General features: G+C 45.6%; 1 protein-coding gene across 2 annotated transcripts in view; it reads right to left on the bottom strand.

The window, feature by feature from the left end:
* NUP214 (nucleoporin 214) overlaps positions 1–20353 on the bottom strand; it is a 106720-nt gene that overhangs the window by 51591 nt on the left and 34776 nt on the right. For both annotated transcript variants that reach the window (XM_047768719.1, XM_047768718.1), the window contains exons 15-23: positions 19970–20056; positions 19616–19765; positions 18122–18280; positions 14734–14837; positions 11799–11981; positions 11220–11305; positions 11035–11118; positions 1310–1570; positions 410–571 (exon numbers count right to left, since the gene is read on the bottom strand). In XM_047768719.1, coding sequence (XP_047624675.1) covers positions 410–571; positions 1310–1570; positions 11035–11118; positions 11220–11305; positions 11799–11981; positions 14734–14837; positions 18122–18280; positions 19616–19765; positions 19970–20056 — 1276 coding nt within the window. The remainder of the gene's footprint in view (positions 1–409; positions 572–1309; positions 1571–11034; positions 11119–11219; positions 11306–11798; positions 11982–14733; positions 14838–18121; positions 18281–19615; positions 19766–19969; positions 20057–20353) is intronic.

The following is a 20353-nucleotide window of genomic DNA, read 5'->3' as shown; positions in this document are numbered from 1 at the left end:
TGCCGGGGGGGGGGGGTGGCCCTAAAAAGACAAAAACAAAACAAAACAAAACAAAGCAAAAGAGGCACACACGCACCCACTGCAAAGGATGGCCGGGATCCTTAAAATACTAAGGGACAATCCTAAGGTTATTAGGTGATCTAATTACGAAGATTAATTTGGAGCTTTGAAGCAGGGACTAAAATCTCCATCAAAAAAACCCCACTGATTCCCCTTAACTGAATTGGCGTCTGATACCCCCCTTAAAAACTTCGGTCGGGAAGTTTCCGACCGAATCTCTGCCTTCTCGGAACTCTCTCCCTCAGAGGAGGGGAGAGCTGTCACATGGGTCTTCTCTTCCGACAGGCAGCCAGGGAGCCGGCCCGGGCCCCGCACAGCTCACCATCGGCCTCTGCACAGGGGATCTCACCTGGTGCCTGGCTGGCCATCTGCCGTCTCAGGGCGGCAGCGGCGGCCGCCTGGGGAGCGGAGATGGGGTGGGAAGGCCCAGGGGCACCATGCTTCACGGTCTTGGTTGCGAGCATCGTGCTATCAGCCCCTTGAGGAATCACCTTGCTCGGAGATGTAGACACTGAAGGAAAAAGAAAGGCTGAGTGAGAGCGTGAGTCATAGAAGAATACACGAAAGGTGAAACGGCAAACTCTCCAGGTTAGGTTGCGGGCAGAACGCTGCGGTTAACACCCGAAGCCCTGACACGGAAAACACTGGCACCCGGACAGGCGGGCACCTTGATCTTTCAAAGACGCCGTGTGGGACCTGCCTGCCCACTTCTGTTGGCTAAAATACCTCACATGAGCATCGCCTCTGACCCTGAACAAGACAGAATTTTTAAGCCAAGTGAAAACGACGTCTTGCTCTCCTCTCACAAAACCTCTCCATTCTAGCACCTGGCATCCAGGATGCCACTGGCAGAAGTCACCCTAATACCAAGTCTTGGCGCTCTGAGCTGAAGGCGTGGCAGCTCTACACAGGTCACATCAGGTGAGCCACTGCAGACAACAAGCACTGCGGCCGGTGAGCTCCGAGGCCGAGTACGGCTCCGAGGAAGGAGCTGAAGCGACTGAGGACCTGAAAGGCACCAGCTGTTCTCAGTGTGAACCCTGTCATCTCCTCCTCCTCCTCCTCCTCCTCACAGTGGCCTATGGACCACACCTCTCCAACCTGTCTTGCCGTTTCTACACTTGCTAGCAGAAACGGGTGGGAGCCCACGACTTACAAGTGTGATAGTAAAAAGCCCAGTTAAAGCTCCCTCCTGAGTCAGAAACCTCTGAGGGAAAAGAGATGGTTTCCTGTCTCGCTGTGTACTTACCTGAAGTTCCCACCCCAGCAGGCGAACCATGACTCAGGGGAGACTTAGCAAAAGGCGTCGCCTGGGGCAAGAGACTGGGCTGGATGGAGGGCGTTCGAGCCACAGGAGCGTGCCGGGGGACCTGGACCGCTGCCTCCTCCTCTTTCCCGGAGGCCCGCGCATCCTCACTCTCCAAAGACTGGGAGATGGACGACGTTGAACTCACTTCATCCAAGTCTTCGTAGTATCTCTGAGACAGGAAGGCCGACCGAGACAGGCTGGCTGCAAAGCCCAAAGCAAAACACAAAGTCAACAACCCAAGGCAAGTCAAAGCCATGTGATTTTCACATATTTCATAGAGAAACATCCAATTTGTAAAACGACGTAAGTATTACTTATTGTAAGTGGAAGCAGCTGCTGCTGAGTGTGAACAAAGACGGTTTTTGCTCATATGGGCTGCACAGGACAAGGACGTTTTGACTGTTCAACAACAAAAAAAAACGTGAGGTGAGAGACGGGTTGAATGCTGATTTAAAAGCAGATCTGGAGTCCTCCCCAGGGGTCCACAGGCAGAATAACACCATCTTAGAAAAGCGACGGATGGCGTTCCCATGGTGACTCGGAGTTAACAAACCCAACTGGCATCCAGGAGGACGCAGGTTTGATCCCTGGCCTTGCTCAGTGGGTTAAGGATTCAGCATTGCCATGAGCTGTGGTGTAGGTCGCAGATGTGGTTTGGATCCTGCATTGCTGTGGCTGTGGTGTAGGCCGGTAGCTACAGCTCTGATTGTACCCTTAGCCTGAGAACCTCCATATGCCATGGGTACAGCCCCAAAAGACAAACCCGAAAAGCAACAAACAAGCTTCCACAGGGGAGTGAACAGTCACTTTCTGCTTTCTGACGATACGCTTCTGAGAACAGGCCTAATGCAAACGAGAAAAACATATGGCGTCCTCAGTCAGAGGGTCCCAAACACTGCCAGGTAAATCTAGCCATTCTTCTCAATCAGACAGCTAGGTTAAAAAAAAAAAAAAAAAAAAATCACCGAACTTAATCTTGACCTTCCCCGTTTTCTTCGTTAGAGTGTAATTTTTTTCTTTTTTTTTTTTTTTGGTCTTTTTGCCATTTCTTGGGCCGATCCCGTGGCATATGGAGGTTCCCAGGCTAGGGGTTGAATCGGAGCTGCAGCCACTGGCCTACGCCAGAGCCACAGCAACGCAGGATCCGAGCCGCGTCTGCAACCCACACCACAGCTCACGGCAGCGCCCGATCGTTAACCCACTGAGCAACGGCAGGGACCGAACCCGCAACCTCATGGTTCCTAGTCGGATTCGTTAGCCACTGCGCCACGAGGGGAACTCCTAGAGTGTAACTCTTTACACCGTGTTATTTCCTACCATGAATTTCACACGTCAGGGTACTGTCTGTATCCTGGAAAAAACCAGAACCCAACAAAAAACACACAGCCCTTTCCCTCAATTGTTTAAAAGTACCGCTAATATTTACTGACTTTTTTCCCCTACAGGCACATTAATCTGTAAGACTTTATTTGTCAGAGTGTAAATGCAGCATAAATAAGTGCAAGTGAAAATCAACGTGCGGTGCTAGGCTACACCATCTATTTGGTAGCCACCGTTCACGTGTCACTATTTAGAGTAAAAATAAAAAGTAAATACGTGATGATGAAAACTCTCGCCAAAGTGGGTAGAGAGGGAACATTCCTGAACATAATCAAAGCCATTTATGACAAACCCACAGCAAATATAGTACTCAATGGAGAAAAACTGAAAGCCTTCTCACTCAATCTGGTACAAGACAGGGATGCCCACTCTCACCAGTGCTATTCAACATAGTTTTGGAAATCCTAGCCACAGCAATTAGACAAACAAAAGAAATAAAAGGCATTCAAATAGGAAGAGAAAAGATAAAACTGTCCCTGTATGCAGATGACATGATACTATACACAGAAAACCCTAAGGACTCAACCCAAAAACTACCTGAACTGATTAATAAATTCAGCAAAGTAGCAGGATATAAGATTAAACATTCAGAAGTCAGTTGCATTTCTGTATACCAACAATGAAATATTAGAAAAGGAATACAAAAATACAATACCTTTTAAAATTGCACCTCAAAAAAATCAAATACCTTGGAATACACCTGACCAAGGAGGTAAAGGACTTACATGCTGAGAACTATAAAACAATAATCAAAGAAATTAAAGAAGTTGTAAAGAAATGGAACGATATTCCATGTTCATGGATTGAAAAAAATCAATATTGTAAAAATGGCCATACTACCCAGAGCAATCTACAGATGCAATGCAAACCCTATCGAATTACCCATGACATTTTTTTTACAGGACTAGAACAAACAATTCAAAATTTTATATGGAACCACAAAACACCCAGAATCGCCAAAGCAATCCTGAGAAACAAAAACCAAGCAGGAGGCGTAACTCTTCCGGACTTCAAACAATATTACAAAGCCACAGTCATCAAAACAGTGTGGTACTGGTATCAAAACAGACAGACAGACCAATGGAACAGAATAGAGAACCCAGAAATAAACCCTGACACCTATGGTCAATTAATCTTTGACAAAGGAGGCAAGAGCATAATATGGGAAAAAGAAAGCCTACTCAGCAAGTATTGCTGGAAAACCTGGACGGCTGCATGCAAAGCAATGAAATTAGAACACACCCTCACATCATGCACCAAAATAAACTCAAAATGGCTGAAATACTTAAATATAAGACAAGACACCATCAAACTCCTAGAAGAGAACATAGGCAAACCACTCTCTGACATCAACCTCATGAGTATTTTCTCAGGTCAGTCTTCCAAGGAAATAGAAATAAGAGCAAAAATAAACCAATGAGACCTAATCAAACTGACAAGCTTTTGCAGAGCAAAGGAAACCAAAAAGAAAACAAAAGGACAACTTACAGAATGGGAGAAAACAGTTTCAAATGATGCAATGGACAAGGGCTTAAATCTCTAGAATATACCAGCAATTTATACAACTCAACAGCAAAAAAGCCAATCAACCAATGGAAAAATGGGCAAAAGACTTGAATAGACCATTCTCCAAGGAAGCAAACACATGAAAAAATGCTCAACATCCCTGATTATAAGAGAAATGCAAATCAAAACTACTATGAGATACCACCTCACACCAGTCAGAATGGCCATCATTAATGAGTCCACAAATAACAAGTGCTGGAGGGGCTGTGGAGAAAAGGGAACCCTCCTCCACTGTTGACGGGAATGGAAGCTGGTACAGCCACTATGGAGAACAGTTTGGAGATACCTTAGAAATCTATACTTAGAACTACCATACAACCCCGCAATCCTACTCTTGGGCATCTATCCGCACAAAAGCTTCCTTGAAAAAGACACATGCACCCTCATGTTCACTGCAGCACTATTCACAATAGCCAAGACATGGAAACAACCCAGATGTCCATCGACAGAGGATTGGATTCGGAAGATGTGGTATATATACACAATGGAACACTACTCAGCCATAAGAATGAATGACATAATGCCATTTGCAGCAACATGGATGGAACTAGAGACTCTCATTCTGAGTGAAATGAGTCAGAAAGACAAAGACAAATACTGTATGATATCACTTATAACTGGAATCTAATATACAGCACAAATGAACATTTCCACAGAAAAGAAAATCATGGACTTGGTTATAAAAATAAAAAAAATAATAAAAAAGTAAATACGTGAAAAATTCAAATCCTAAGCTATACCAGCCTCCTGTGAAGTGCTCAACGGCCACATGTGAACTACTGTACTGGACAGTATAATACCATGTATAAGAGTATGTCATTCCCTTTGGGATCAAGGCAAGGATGCCTACTCACCACTCTTACTGGACTCGGCACTGCAGGTCTTAGCCAGTGAAAGAAGGTAAGAAAATTAATTCAAAGGCAGAAATAAAAGTGTTCATATCCATGGAAGATATCACCGTTTCCACAGAAAGTCCAAGACATTTTATCTGAATAAATGAGGTTAGCCAGGATGCTGGATACGGTCAACAAATAAAAAAAAATTCGGTTTATCTCTATATACTACAGCTAACATAAAGTGAAATATAAGGGGAAAAAAACCCCATCACTAGAAGAGCATCACAAATATCAAACTCTTAGGAATAAATCTAACAAAAGACCTGCACATCCTCCATGCAGAAAACAGAAAGAAAAATCAAAGACCCAAACAAACATATATACCACGTCTAAGAGAGAAATATCAAAACTGTACAAATGGCAATTCTTTTAAGTCAATTTAGAGACTCAATACAATCCCAATCAAAATCTCAACTTTTGAGGGCTGAGGGTGGTAGAATTTAATAAGAAAATCCTAATATTAACACGTTAATGGAAAGAACCGAGACGAGGCAAAACCTTCTAGACCATGGGTCAGCAAACCACAACCCTGAGCCAGCCGCCTGCTTTACTAAGACAGTTTTACTGAAGCGCAGGCATGCCCCTTGGCTTACAGATGGTCTGCGGCTGCTTTCTCAGTACAAAGGCAGAAGAGAACAGGTACCATGGAAACCACAGGGTTCATGCCTGAAATACTTACCATTCAGCCCTTGAAGCAAAAGTTTGCCAACCCCTACTCTAGACTGTAAAACTTTCTGCAATGATGAAATGTGCCCTATCTGTGTTTCCCACCACAGCAGCCCTAGTCAAATGCGCCTACTGGGCACTTGAAATGTGGCTGCTGGTACGGAGTAACTGAATTTTTAACTTTAATTTTTACTAATTTAAATTTCAATAGGGTACCATAGTGAACAGCATGGCTTTAGGATCTAGGAAAGACCAGTACTGGGACTTATTTTAGCACTAGTTCATTGGGGCAGTGTGGTGGTGGTGGTTTCCAATCAGCGTACAGATCAAAAGACCTACACCTATAAGGCAAACTAATTTACCACAAAGGTGGTCACTAAGCAGGAAGGAAGAGCCTCCATGAAACAGTGCTGGGACAATCAAATACCTAAACACAAGGAGTGACACGTGAGCCATGCCTTACATTATACACAAAAATCAGTTCCGGGTGGTATGAGCCAAGTCTGATCCACCCACACAGTGGAACACCACTCAGCATCCTCAAAGAAGACTGAGCTGCTGGGCTACGATGCGCATCATGGGTGAACCTCGAAAAAGTGCTAAGCGAAACGAGCCAAACCCAAAAACGCTACGTGACTCTGACTACATGCAATTTCTTAAAAAGGCAGTTCCACAGAGAAAGAACACAGATCATTGGTTCCTGGGGCAGAACAGGAACTGATTACAAATAGTCTGAAGAAACTTCTTAAATGACGGAAATGTCCTAAAATTGGAATGTGGTGATGGTCATACAACTCTGTAGATAAAGTTCTTAAAAAAAAAAAAAAAAATCGATTCCAGGTAAATAGCAGACCTAACTTGAAAAGCCTAACATCAAAATTTCTAGGTAATAGTTAAAGGTACACACATACTTTTGTTATCTAGAGATAGCATCCTTTAACAGAACAAGAACTGTGAAAGAAAAGGCTGAAAAAAAACTTTTAAAATTAAGAACTTCTGGAGTTCCCACTGTGGTGCAGCAGAAATGAGGCTGGCCAGTATCCGTGAGGATTCGGGTATGATCCCTGGCCTCGCTCAGTGGGTCGGGGATCTGGCACTGCCGTGAGCTGTGTGTAGGTCACAGATGCAGCTCAGATCCCGAGTGGCTGTGGTGCAGGCCGGCAGCTGTAGCTCCGATTCAACCCCTAGCCTGGGAATTTCCATATGCTGAAGGTACGGCCCTAAAAAGCAAAAAAAAAAAACCTTAAAAAAATAAATAAATAAAATTAAGAACTTCTATTTGCCAAAAGATATCGAGGTTAAAGACAACAAAGTGAGTATCTACGACTCATACAGCCAACAAAAGGCTGCGATCAAAAACTTCTAGGAACTTCTTACCAAGAGGTAAGACGGATTCTCCAACAGACAGATGTGCGTAGGATCTCATCAGGCACATCACCAAAGAAGATGTTCAAATGGTTATTAAACACACGAGAAGGCTAACGTCAGCACAGTCAAAGGAAAAAGACATGCCGTCAAGCCTGGCAAGGCTCTGCAGCAGCTGGGACACTCATACTCTGATGGTGAAAGTGCGACTCGGTATAACCACTTCGGAGAGCTATATTCAGAGCCTACTGAGGCTGGAACCACAGGACCACACAAAAGAGGTGCGTATGTGCCCCAAGGACAAGCACAAGGATGTTCAGAGAACATTCCACTACGTCACGCTAAAAAGGAGAAACGGCAAGTGTCCAGCAAGAGAACAATGGGTAAACCAACGAAGTGCACGCATTCACTACGGCAGCAAAAACCAATACACACCTACATGCAGCAACACGGACGACTCTTAGAAACCTGATGTGGAACAAGAGAAACCCGCCCAAAGAACAAATAAAAAGGACTCATACAGTCGGCAAAGCCCCAAAACAGGCAAAACCAAATTACACTGTGGGAGACAAGCTTAAGTAGTAAAACTGTCAAAAGAGGAAACATAAAGGTGATAATAGCTTAATGCAATGTATAATCCTGGATTGGACCTTAGATTTTCTAAAAGGCATGACTACGCAGAACACAAGAGGGACAACTGGCAAATCCCAAGTATGAACTACATTCAGATAGCAGTATTCTATCAAATTTCCTAAATCTGATCACTGTATTAGGTTGTTTAAGAGAATGTCCCCATTCTTAAAGAACGCAAGCCAAAAAATTTAGCAGTAACGGACTCCTCTGACAACTTATTTTCAAACAGCTCATCAAAACTAACAATGACAGGGGTTCCCTTCTGGTGCAGCAAGTTAAGGATCTGGCATTGTCACTGCAGAGGCCTAGATCACTGTGTGGAGTGAGTTCGATCCCTGGCCGGGGAACTACCACATGCGTGGCCAAAAAACCAAACCAAACCAAACCAAACTCAAAGTTTCGTGTGGTTGGAGACCATGTGTCTCTAATTTCCACCATATGGGACAAATCATATTTGTTGAATGAATGATCATGTAAATTACATAAATCTCACTGTAAGGAATCTATCATAAAGATATAATCAGAGATGTGGTTAAAGATTTGTGAACAAGGATGTTTTCAATGAAACCTTGGCCCTAAGATGAACCCTTAACAAGGACTGTGTATGTACATTATGGCCTTCTAATACAAGGAAGCACCATGGCCATTGTAAGGTGTATATTCAAGGAATATTTAAAAACAGAAGGTAAAGGAAAGACTCATGAAGGTTACTTTTCACTTAAAAATTTTCCCGCCGATTATTTTACTGTGGTAAAATAATACAGTGTAAAATTTACCATCTTAACCATTTTTAAGGGTACATTTCACTGGTGTAAGCACACTGTCATGTAATCATCACTACCAGGCATCTCGCAATGCATCTTGTAAAACCAAAACTTTGTTCCCATTTAACCAGTCTCCATTTGCTTCCCCTTGGCCCCTGGCAACCACTGTCCACTTCCGTCTATGACTGTGACTTCTCTAGGTCCCTCGTGTAGGAAACAATCAGTATGTGTCTTTTCTGACTGACTGAAGCTCCCTCACGAGGCATAACATTCCCGAGGTTCACCCACTGAGCAGCAGGTTTCAGACCGTCCTTGCTCTCAAGGGACGCACACACCCGCTGCTCTCCGTGCATCTCTGCCAGTGGGCGGGCGCGGCCTCCTTCTACCTCTTGGCTGCTGTGAATGCGGATGTACACGTAGCTATTTGAGTCCATTTGCAAATTCTTTTGGGTGTACACCCAGAGGCGAACTGCTGGGTCGTATGGGAATTCCCTCTAATTGTGTGAGGAACCACCAAACTGGTGTCCACAGAGGCTGCACCATTCTACCTTCCTACCAATAGTGCACAAGGGTTCCTATTAGCCCACATCCTCATCAACACTTGCTATTTTGTTTCATGGTAATGGCTCATGAATTCTCAATTTTAAAAAAATGAGGGGAGTTCCCGTCTCAATGCAGCGGAAACGAAATCTGACTAGGAACCATGAGGTTGCGGGTTCGGTCCCTGGCCTTGCTCAGTGGGTTAAGGATCCAGTGTTGCCATGAGCTGTGGTGTAGCTTGCAGACACAGCTCGGATCCTGCGTTGCTGTGGCTGTGGTGTAGGTCAGCAGCTGTAGCTCTGATTCCACCCCTAGTCTGTGAACCTCCACATGCCGAGGGTGCAGCCCTAAAAAGCAAAAAAAGAGAACACAGGAGTTCCCACTGTGGTGCAAGTGGGTTAAGAACCCAGCGTTACTGTAGCTGTGGCATAGGTCACAGCTGTGGCTTGGATTCAATTCCTGGCCAGGGAAATTCCATACGCCTTGGGTGCACCCAAAAAAGAAAAAAAATGACACAAAACTATAACCGTTACAGTTCCAATCTTATTTTTTTTTAAATCAAATCTATATATGAAAAGAAAAAAGTCTGAGAGTAAACTGAAATGACATAACTGATGATATACATGGGTTGGGGGATAAAACTAGTTTTTCTTTATATTTTTCTATATTTTTCCAATTCTCTACCCAAGAAAACATATTCTTTTGGTAAGGAAGAAGGGAATTAAAAAAATTCACTTGTCTGTGACTACTGCTTACTTAATTCAGCCTTAAATGATTACAGAAAAATTAATAAATCATGGTACAATGAGATGAAATTTCCTAGAGTTCCTGCTGTGGCGGTGTCTCTGCAGCTCAGGGATGCAGGTTCAATCCCTGACCCAACACAGTAGGTTTAAGGATCCAGCTATGGTATAAGCTGCGACTGCAGCCTAGATCTGATCCGTAGCTGGGGAACACCACATGCCACAGGGAGGTCAAAAAAAAAAGGTAAAATTTCCTTCCAAAACACTTGCGTAGCTGGTATAAAAATTTTCAGCTTAAAACATAATTTCAAAGAAAAAAGCAGTTACAGGGACTAAGGCAAAGCATGGTTAGGCCTGAAGTTGTATCTGACAAATATTTTTTTAAAAAGAAAATTTGGAGTTCCCGTCCTGGCTCAGTGGTTAACAAATCCAACTAGGAACCATGAGGTTGCAGGTTCGATCCCTGGCCTTGCTCAGTGGGTTAAGGATCTGGCACTGCCGTGAGCTGTGGTGTAGGCTGCAGATGCAGCTCGGATCTGGCATTGCTGTGGCTCTGGCGTAGGCTAGCGGCTACAGCTCCAATTAGACCCCTAGCTTGGGAACCTCCATATGCCACAGGTGCGGCTCTAGAAAAGACAAAAAAAAAATTCAGATAATTACATAGATAACTTAATGATAAAAATTTTTCATCAGTTATATGACTTTTCAACAAGTGATTTCAGCCATCATTTCCTAATCCACAGATTTTTTTTCTTCTTTCTTAGAAAGTCTTTTTTCAAATGCTGACATTTTCAAAACCCCATGCACATCAGAAAAGTAAAGTTTCTCTAGCTAAAGCAGAGGCTAGGATCCCCAGAGCCAGCTCAGCTTCCCCTAAACTCTTGGGACTCATTGACACCTAACCTGAGGACACCGACAGCACAGTGTGAAAGCCAAAATAACTACCTGGAGCTGCCTCGCTGACTACGCATAACTGCCTGTTAACAGATTCTGGGGACATTTTCCGTATCTCCTACTAAAAACCAAAGCAACACACACACACACACCCCACCCTACTCCCACACCAGGTAGTATACGGTATATCCCAAAAATTCAGGGCCAGTTTCCTCTACCTGGAGCAGTGGATCTCACTGGTGGGGTCTTCCGCTTGGCTAAGAAGTTTCTCAGCTGTGCCTGTTTCACCGGGGATAGTTTAGCTGCAAGAAATTCATGAACCCGTAAGTGCTCCAGACTCGGTTTTGTAGCTGTCAGTCGATGGGAGGGACAGAGAGAGTGACAGACAGGGAAGAATACTTACCTGGTACCTTGGGCAAGGGTTTGGAGTGAGACTCTAGGGTCGTCTTCAACAGAGCGTTGCGCAGGCTCTCAAGGTCACTGTCAAAACTGAAGTAGGACATGTTACATATGAACCGACTATTACTGAGAAATCCGGCGGGATGGGCAAGGCACGACCCTCCTAAATCTAAAGATTTCCACACTCTTGCAAAATGACAAATCTGAGCTTCAAGATACGTTAGCCCACCTCATCCTGACAGCTAGCTTGCGATTACACAATAATACCACGACGAGCATCTGCCAGCATCTACTGGGCATCTGTTTCATCAGGCACACGACGAGGTGCTTTAAAGACTTCGCTGAACTCTCCGATAACCCCTTGAGACGAATATTGTTAGCCTCACTTTTTGAGCAAAGAAACAAAAGATCAGAGAGGGTGAGGAGCCTGACCAGGATCACACAGGGGGAAGACAGCAGAGTGACTTCAAACCCACATCTGACCCACTCCAGAACTCCCCCGCTGTCCTCTCAACACCTAATGGCTCGTTCAAGCACGTTTACTGAGTGCCAGTGGCATTAAGAGGCCGGTTCTCCTGCACACCTCTGAGTGCTGCACTGGGAGGGGGCATCCAAGCCTCGGCTCCACGGGGAGGTCTGCTTATAAAGACGGAGCTGCTGGAGACTATCCACCAGGTGATTCAGCCGCTTCCTCTGCTGGTTGATGATTTCCCGGTTGTTGGCAAGCGTGTTAAACAGTGTCTCTCGCTCTGGTACAAGCAGGCGCCTGGTGGCAGCAAGGAGAAAAGAATAAAATGTGAATGGTTCAAGAAAAGGAACTTTATACTGAAGAAAAAAAAAAAAAGACTACAACTGTAACAGTGAAAAGAGTAAAAATGGAGACCCACTAATGGAAAGAAGCATCAAGAAATCACTAGAGCATAAAAAGGGGATGAAAGCCTACTGAGAATAACACGGAAGACAGCAGCTTAGGATGCGGAGCAGCGGGCCTGCCACAGAGGAAAGCATGGCAGGCAGGGCCTTGGACAGTCCGGGAAAGAAATGGGGAAGCCGGCCAGCCGTGCACTTAGGATATGTGTACTTTTCCGCATGTAAACTACATGAAAGAAAAAGCCCAAGCGCTCAGGAAAATCTAGGGAGTCAGTCAGCCATTTCTCCAGAGTGCTTCCAAGAAGCAGAGGGACAGCACACAACTGAACAGCAGGGAGGTCACCCACTCGAAAGAACTGGTGAAAATGTAGTCAGGTCAACATAAATTTTTTAAAGGCATTTCAGGAGTTGCCTTGTAGCACAGTGGGTTAAGGATCTGGCATTGTCACTGCAGTGGCCTGGGTTGCTGCTACAGGTCAGGTTTGATGCCTGGCCCGGGAACTTCCACATGCTGCGGGTGCAGACAAAAAAAAGAGGGGGTGGGGTAGTTCCTGCTGTGGCATAGTGGATGAAGGATCCAGCTGCAGTGGCTCGAGTCACTGTGGAAGTGCAAGTTTGATTTTCTGGCCTAGCCCAGGGCCTGTAGCAGCAGCTTGGATTCAATCCCTGGCCTAGGAACTTCCGCATGCATGCTTACAGCACAAGGTAACAGAGAAAGGCCTAAAACAGAAATGCTAGAAAACTCTACGGATTTAAGAACTGGAACTCTGCACAAAGTTCAGAGGTTTTTTTGTTTTTGTTTTGGTTTTTTTTTTGTCTTTTCTAGGGCCACACCGGCGGCACATGGAAGTTCAGAGGCTAGGGTCCAGCTGGAGCTGGAGCTGCTGGCCTACACCAGAGCCACAGCTACATGGAATCTGAGCAGAGCCTGTGACCTACACCACAGCTCGTGGCAATGCCAGATCCTTAACCCACTGAGCTCGGCCAGGGATCGAACCCACAACCCCATGGTTCCTAATCCAATTCGTTAACCACTGAGCCATGACAGGAACTCCAGGAAACTTTTTTTTAAAAAGCACGTCAAGTAGGAAATCCCTGGGGTTGTTATTAAGAAGACAGCCTGGCTTCTCTGTTAGCATCATGCACTTTTTGAAAAGCCAACTTATTAATGAGCAAAGAGAAATCCACCAGTCAAGCAGAGCAGAAAGTTCCTGCTGTCAGGTCAAGCCACTCTCTCACATCAGGAAGAACATGAACTCAGAACCAGGCGAGCGAGGCATGAAACTGCAAAAGGGGCCCAACTGTCCATGGGGACAAGTGTTCCAGGTCACAGGATGCCCCCCAACCCCAACAGTGTCTGGAGGACCAACGCTCGAGACGATCCCGTCCCAGATCTCCGCTCCAAACTCCAGTTCCTCGGGTTGGGCACCAAGCCTTTCTCCATGTCATTCACCACAACGTATGCAATTCTGTTTGCTGAATTTAAACACATTCCTGCAGCCCTGACAACACCCAGGTGGCCCCACTTAAAAGTCTGCTCCCACAGCCTCGTAAGCAAGCAAACAGATCGTTTCCTGGCTTGTTTCCTCACCAGGCCGATCGCATTAGCCAAGTGTAGGGATTTCAGAGATCTAGCATTTTGAGGGCTGACCTGCTTTTCGAGTTATGCGCTTTACCGCTTTCACAATGTACTAATGCATTCTAGTCCTTCTAGAAAACACACGGCATAAAACTGAGTACCCAGGGAGGGCAGACCAGGCCGGAAGGTTTTCCTGTAACCTTTCTCACCACTCCCCTCATCCTTTCAGCTGTCCACACCAACCAGCAAAGTTTCCTCCAAAGGAAAATTTGGAATGTACAGAAAAGGATAGGAAAACTCCTCTTAAGCCCATCTTGCAGCTATCAGTGTAAATACTCTGAGAGATTTATTTCTAGCCTCTTTTCTACATTAGACCTCCAGTGAGCTCATCCACTATGATTGTCTTGCCTTTCTCATATTTTATATATTATACCTAATAATTATACATTTTTTTGTATTTCACATTACACAGGAAACTTAATGTGATTTTTCTGAGGAAATGCGATTCAATACACTGTATTCTATATTATGAAAAAAAATGTGACTGCATTTATTTAGCCACTCACCTAACTTCTGGACAACTAGTTGACTCCGATTTTTCACTATCATAAACTGCCCTGCAGGAGTTCCCGTCATGGCGCAATGGAAACAAATCCAACCAGGAACCATGAGGTTGCGGATTCAATCCCTGGCCTCGCTCAGTGGGTTAAGGATCTGGTGTTTCCATGAGCTGTGGTGTAGGTCGCAGACGTGGCTCGGATCTGGCGTGGCTGTGACTGTGGTGTAGGCTGGCAGTTGTAGCTCTGATTCAACCCCTAGCCTGGGAACCTCCATATGCCGTGGGTGGGGCCCTAAAAAGCAAAAATAAATAAATAAAATAAAATAAATTGCCCTGTAATTAAATTCTTCGGTATAAATTATTGTGAACAATGCTATTGTGTCTACAGAACAAACTTCTAGACTGGGCCAAAGAGAATGGTCTTTCGTAGGATTTTTTCACAAATCCTCCTAAGTGGTCTTTTACAAAGGCTACAGCAACGTCTACGTGGTGGAGGGAGACCTCGCTCACTTTTGTTTTCTCTTCTGCTCCAGATGCCGATCCCACTCCAAGTCTAGAACGTCATTCACGTCCTGGACAGCAAACTTCACGTACTGATGAAGCCGCCGAATTTCCTACAAGGAGAAAAACACAACGGCAAAAAGGACTCCGTCTCCCAGGAGCTTGGAAGAAGGCTTTTCCAAACAGTTCCAATGATGCTGAGAAGCATTTTTACCCCGAGAAGCATGATGAACAAGAAGAACCTAACAGGCTTTTCTTTAATACAATCATTGAAAAGTTACAATTTAAATGAAAAGGGAAACGCAGCCTCCAAGAGGGCGCGGCAGAGAAGCAGTGGGGAGAAAGGGGAACAGGGAAGGGGTGCTGGCCGTGGGCCTCCAGGGAGCCAGTGGGCTGCTCCGTTCTCACTGTGCGGCTCCTGGAGCATCGCCACATGGTCTAGGGGCTTTCCACTGCACCCGGGTCCCCCGACTTGGGGCCCGTCGGGCTTCTGCCCTCCCACCCATAACATGAGCTGTAATACAGACGAAATCATCTTACAAAACAGAGCTGAAAACAACTCTGCACTATCTCTTCAGAGCAGAGAACACCTAAGTCAGCTCATCAGTGGAGAGCAACTCACTTCTCAAAAACAAAGAGCAGTATCAGCCCTAGAAATTGAATTTACCATTATTCAAATTCTTACCTATTCATTTATTTTAGGCCGGCAATAATTTCCTTTACCTTTTGGTCCTGTGTTAGCTTTCATGGCTATACAACTTGACTCTCAAAAATTAAACGTACAGGAAGGAGTTCCCATCATGGCTCAGTGGTTAACAATCTGACTAGGAACCAAGAGGTTGCGGGTTCGATCCTTGGCCTTGCTCAGTGGGTTAAGGATCCAGCGTTGCTGTGGCTGTGGGGTAGGCCAGCTCTGATTAGCTCTGATTAGACTCCTAGCCTGGGAACCTCCATATGCTGCGGGTATGGCTCTAAAGAGCACGTACACACACAAAAAGAGAGTCAGGCTGGCAGTTCCCATCATGGCTCAGCAGCTAACAAACCCAACTAATATCCATGAGGACTCAAATTCGACCCCTGGCCTCTTTCAGTGAGTTAAGGATCTAGTGTTGCTGTGAGTGTAGGTCAAAGACGCCGCTCAGATCCTGCATGGCTGTGGTGTAGACTAGTGGCTAAAGCTCCAATTCGAGCCCTAGCCTGGGAACCTCCATATGCCATGGGTTCAGTCCTAAAAAGACAAAAAAAAGAGTCAGGCTGATTTTGGGAAGAAGCAGTAACCTTTGCATCATATAAATTTCAGCTCAGTACTCAATGACCATGGGGAGGCTCTCTGCTTTGGACACTTCAAATGCAATCATACATCTGTGCATTACCTGATACTCTTTCTTCTGATGCTCTCCCAACTTTGTCTACCAGAAAAAAACAACTTTTTTTTTCTGCCTTTTGTCTTTTTAGGGCTGCACCTACGGCATATGGAGGTTCCCAGGCTAGGGGTCGAATTGGAGCTGTAGCTGCTGGCCTACGCCACAGCCACAGCAACACCAGATCCAAGCCACATCTGTGACCTACACCACAGCTCACAGCAATACTGGATCCTTAACCCACTGAGAGAGGCCAGGAATCGAACCTTCAACCTCATGGTTTCTAGTCAGATTTGTTTCCGCTGTGCCATGACAGGAACTCCAGAAAAAAACATTTAAAGCCTAGCACAAATGTTTCTTTTCTGTGGCTTAGCTGCTCCCCCATCTGCAATCCCACAGCAACGCAATCCCCCCACCACTGCATTTCCACGTTCGTCTTTCCACTGCTGCTTAACCAGCTGTAGGACCACATGCTGGGGCGTGTTTAAGAGCAGAGGCTCTGAGCCGTATTGCCCAGGCTCCAGTACCTAGTAGTGGTGAGACCTGAGCAGTTTCAGTGTCTCTGCTTCCTCTTCTTTCTTTTGTATGTGGTATACAGTCAATAAATGCTACCTCTTATTATCTACTGAGCACTGCGGAAAAAGAAAATTATTTCCCTTGCATGGGGCAAGGGTTCCCCTTAATGCTGAAATCTTTTAACTTGGACACAAAACAAGAAGTGAAAGGCACAGAGGAAGGAAGGGGACGCAGATGCCACGTGGAGGCCTGCCATTTGATGAGTGGCAGGCAGGTGGCAGGCTCCTGGGAGGGGAGTTAACAGGCCCGTCAGGAGGACACACCTCGGGACACCTCGAGGCCTTTGGGACACAGCAGGGGCTCTTCAACCTTTCTGGCAGGAGGAACCACAGCTGTCATTTTCCTACCGTCAGCAGGTATGGGAGGGAAGAGGCGGAAACAGTCGCGCCTGCAGCCTCAAAATCTCCGAGGCAGGAGGGGAGTCGTCACTCATGCACCTGCAAGTTCCAGGTGAGGAAGGCCCGCACTGCCCCGTGTGTCCTGTCCCAGGCTGCGAGGCAAATGCGAGGTGGTGGGAGTTGACCCCCCACTACAGTTGCGGTGCAACAATTTTGAATAAATTGAAAGAAGAAAACGAACACCAGATTTAGCTAAAAGAATCTGACCACAGTGGCTCAAGTCACTCTGGAGGTGGGTTCCATCCCCGGCCCAGAGCAGTAGGTTAAAAGGGTCCAGCGCTGCCGCAGCTGAGGCATAGGTTGCGGCTGCGGCAGGATTTAATCTCTGGACTAGGAACTCCCATATGCCATGGGTGTGGCCATTAAGATTAAAAAAAAAAAAAAAAAGAATAAGAATGACCGAGAAAAGTGACTTTGCTGACAGGGTGCAGGAAAGAGTCCGGGCAGGTGGCGACTCACTCTGGTCCCACTCGTACGAGCACCATGACCTGGGGCGAGCGCCTGGCCTATGACACTCCATTCCCTTTCTTGTGTAACAGAAGTAACAGCATCTGTAACTCTCACCTTGCAGAGCTGCCAGTTCTGAAGACTGGAAATAATGTATAAAAAAAGCACCTCACAGAGTTCTTAGTGCTCAATGAACAGTTGCTACTGTAACAATTATTACTCACAACTTGATTGCTAAATGTATCTTTTCAACAGCCACTCTCTGCCAAGCTTAAGGCTTCCTTAAGAATTATAGTTTTGGAGTTCCCAGGTAGCACGGCAGGCTAAGGATCCAGCACTGTCTCTGCCGTGGCTCTGGTTACCACAGCGGTGCAGGTTCAATCCCTGGCCTGAGAACTTCTACATGCTGAGAGCACAGCCCCCCACTCCCCCCAAAATTATATTTTTGTTTAATCCAAAAAACCTTGAGTGGGAAAGGGCCATTTTCATTGCCCCGGTCACGGCAGTCTACTGGAAGCAGGTCTATTCGGGAAATGAGCAGCTCTGGGAGGGCAGCTGTCCGCCTGACCCTGCAAAAGGCTGGCTATAAGCAGCGCGCGCGGGCGGCTCTCCTACCTGGAGCTGAGCCTCGCTCTTGGGATCCAGAGGCCTCTTGTAGAGCAGGTGCACGTACCCGGAGTCCCGATTCCTCTCGTTTTGTTCTCTGGCTTCTTCAACACCAGCAAAGCCCTCCAGTAAAGTTGTTTTCAGGGTACTTATATCTCCATGAAGAGACTGGAAAAGGTATAAAGACAGACTAACACAAAAGTGGTATTTCCAGGAAAGAGACCTTTCTGCCTAGACCAAGGACGGTGGGGCTTCTCAAATATTTAACACGATAAACATCTGAATATAGTGCCTAGCCAAGCAAAAAGCGAATTTCACTGCTTGGAAAGAGACACTAGGTCAGTTTTTTTTTTTTCCCCTTCCTCATAAAAAAATACATATTCTAATGATTAGAAACCCAGGAAATATGAAAAGTTCTACTACTACTACCACCTGGAGATGAGCACTGCTGAAACCTTGGAGAATTTTCCTTTCTTTCTTCTTTTTGTTTTTAAATTCTCTTTTCAGTTTTTACTGAAGTATAGTTGATTTACAATGTTTCTGGTATGCAGCAAAGTAATGCAGCTATACAGACGCACATAGCTTTTTTTTTCAGATTGTTTCACATTAGAGCTTACTGTTAAGATACGGAATACAGTTCCCTGTGCCACAGAATAGGTCCTTGTTGTTCATCTATTTTGTACACAATAGTGTGTATCTGTTAACCCCAAACTCCCAACTTACCCCCCCTCCACTCCCGCCCTTGAGAGCTTTCCTCTTTCCAAGTGTGTTATTTAAGAGCAGGGCTCTGGAGTCACGCAGTCTGAACTAGGATCCTAGTTCCATCACTCAGTAACTGGGTGGCTTTGGGCAAATTACTTCACCTCTCTCAGCCTTGATTTCCTAACTTGCAAAACAGAAAGAATAATAGTGCCTGCCACACAGACAAGTTGTGAGGATTTAACAGGATGCCAGATATGTCTGGCACATGGGAAGGAGCAGTAACGGCAACACAGGATACAACACTGTTCCCAACAAATATTTTTTTTACACTGTATATGCTCAAGTATTCTGCTTTTTCCTGAGATCTAATACTTCATAACCTAATGATTTACTATAAAAAGACTATAAATTTTCCCCTGTAAATGAGCCACAATGTCTTCATCAAAATCTGCTTTTATATCAAGAAAAGCTACTAGATTTTCCAATACACCTAAACTAACAACTGTAATGAACTTTTATGGAGTGACTTATGTCAACGGAGTAGAAAGTACTTATTATTCCATCTCCCATGTCAGAAAACTAAAACACAGAGGAGCCAAGATAACTCGCCCAAAGTCACGGAATTTATTATCAAGTGCTCAAGTTGGGATGTGAACTCAGGATTCCCAAGTAGTCATTCATCCTCATAAAAAAAAGAAACTGGTGGTCCTTGAAGAGAGAAAACATATATACCCATGGAGCATCAAGACAAGAATTTTTAAGCGTGCGATTAATCTTAGTAAGAATATCCCATCCACAAACCTCCGTGGTCTCTTTAATCTCCAAAAGAAAGGTGTGCAGCTCATCTGACTCTGTCCGCAGCATCTTCATCTCCTCAGGAGTGCCCACTTGGAAACAGGCTTTGGAAGTTCGGGCTTTCAACTCCTCCAGCTCCTTCTGAAAGTGAGCGATCTGTAGAAAAGCCACAGATGAGAGGACAGTCTGAGCACCATGGCAGTTAAGGGCACTGCTCCTGGGCTCCCTCACAGCACAGGCTCCCGGGACTCGCCAAGGTCAATGCCAGAACGAAACAGTCAGGCAGGGGCCTGCACTCAGAGCCATTCAAGTCTCACTGTCAGAGCTACTTCCAGAAAAAATCTGGCGGGACAAACTCACCTCCTCCCCAATTCCAGCCATCACAGGATCTGCTTCTTTCCACTGATGTCCCTGCTTTTCTGTAACAGGCGGCTGAAGTGATTTTGCCTGAAAGAAAGAAAGAAAGAAAGTTTAAGAGTACACCCCGCACCCTAAGTGGCGGCTTCCTGGAGTGGGTGGCTCAGCGTCCACCACAGGGATTGGCGCTCTCGCGGTACAGCCACCGTCCCACCATCCTCTCTTTGAACCGGTGTTCACTGGAAACTGCTTGGTGTAAGGCACATGCTATCAGTGGGGACAGAGGCACACAGGCAGGTGAGGGCCTCGCTCTCATGCAACTTGACTTGCTACTTATTATCTCTCTTGTCCCAGTAGAAGTCAGCTAATTCCAGCTAGTGACAGTGA

The sequence above is a fragment of the Phacochoerus africanus genome, chromosome 2 (genome assembly GCF_016906955.1).
Source record: "Phacochoerus africanus isolate WHEZ1 chromosome 2, ROS_Pafr_v1, whole genome shotgun sequence".
NCBI classification, from domain to species: Eukaryota; Metazoa; Chordata; class Mammalia; order Artiodactyla; family Suidae; genus Phacochoerus; species Phacochoerus africanus.
Note: the sequence above shows the minus strand (reverse complement) of the source record. Positions and strands in the feature narration are given on the sequence as shown.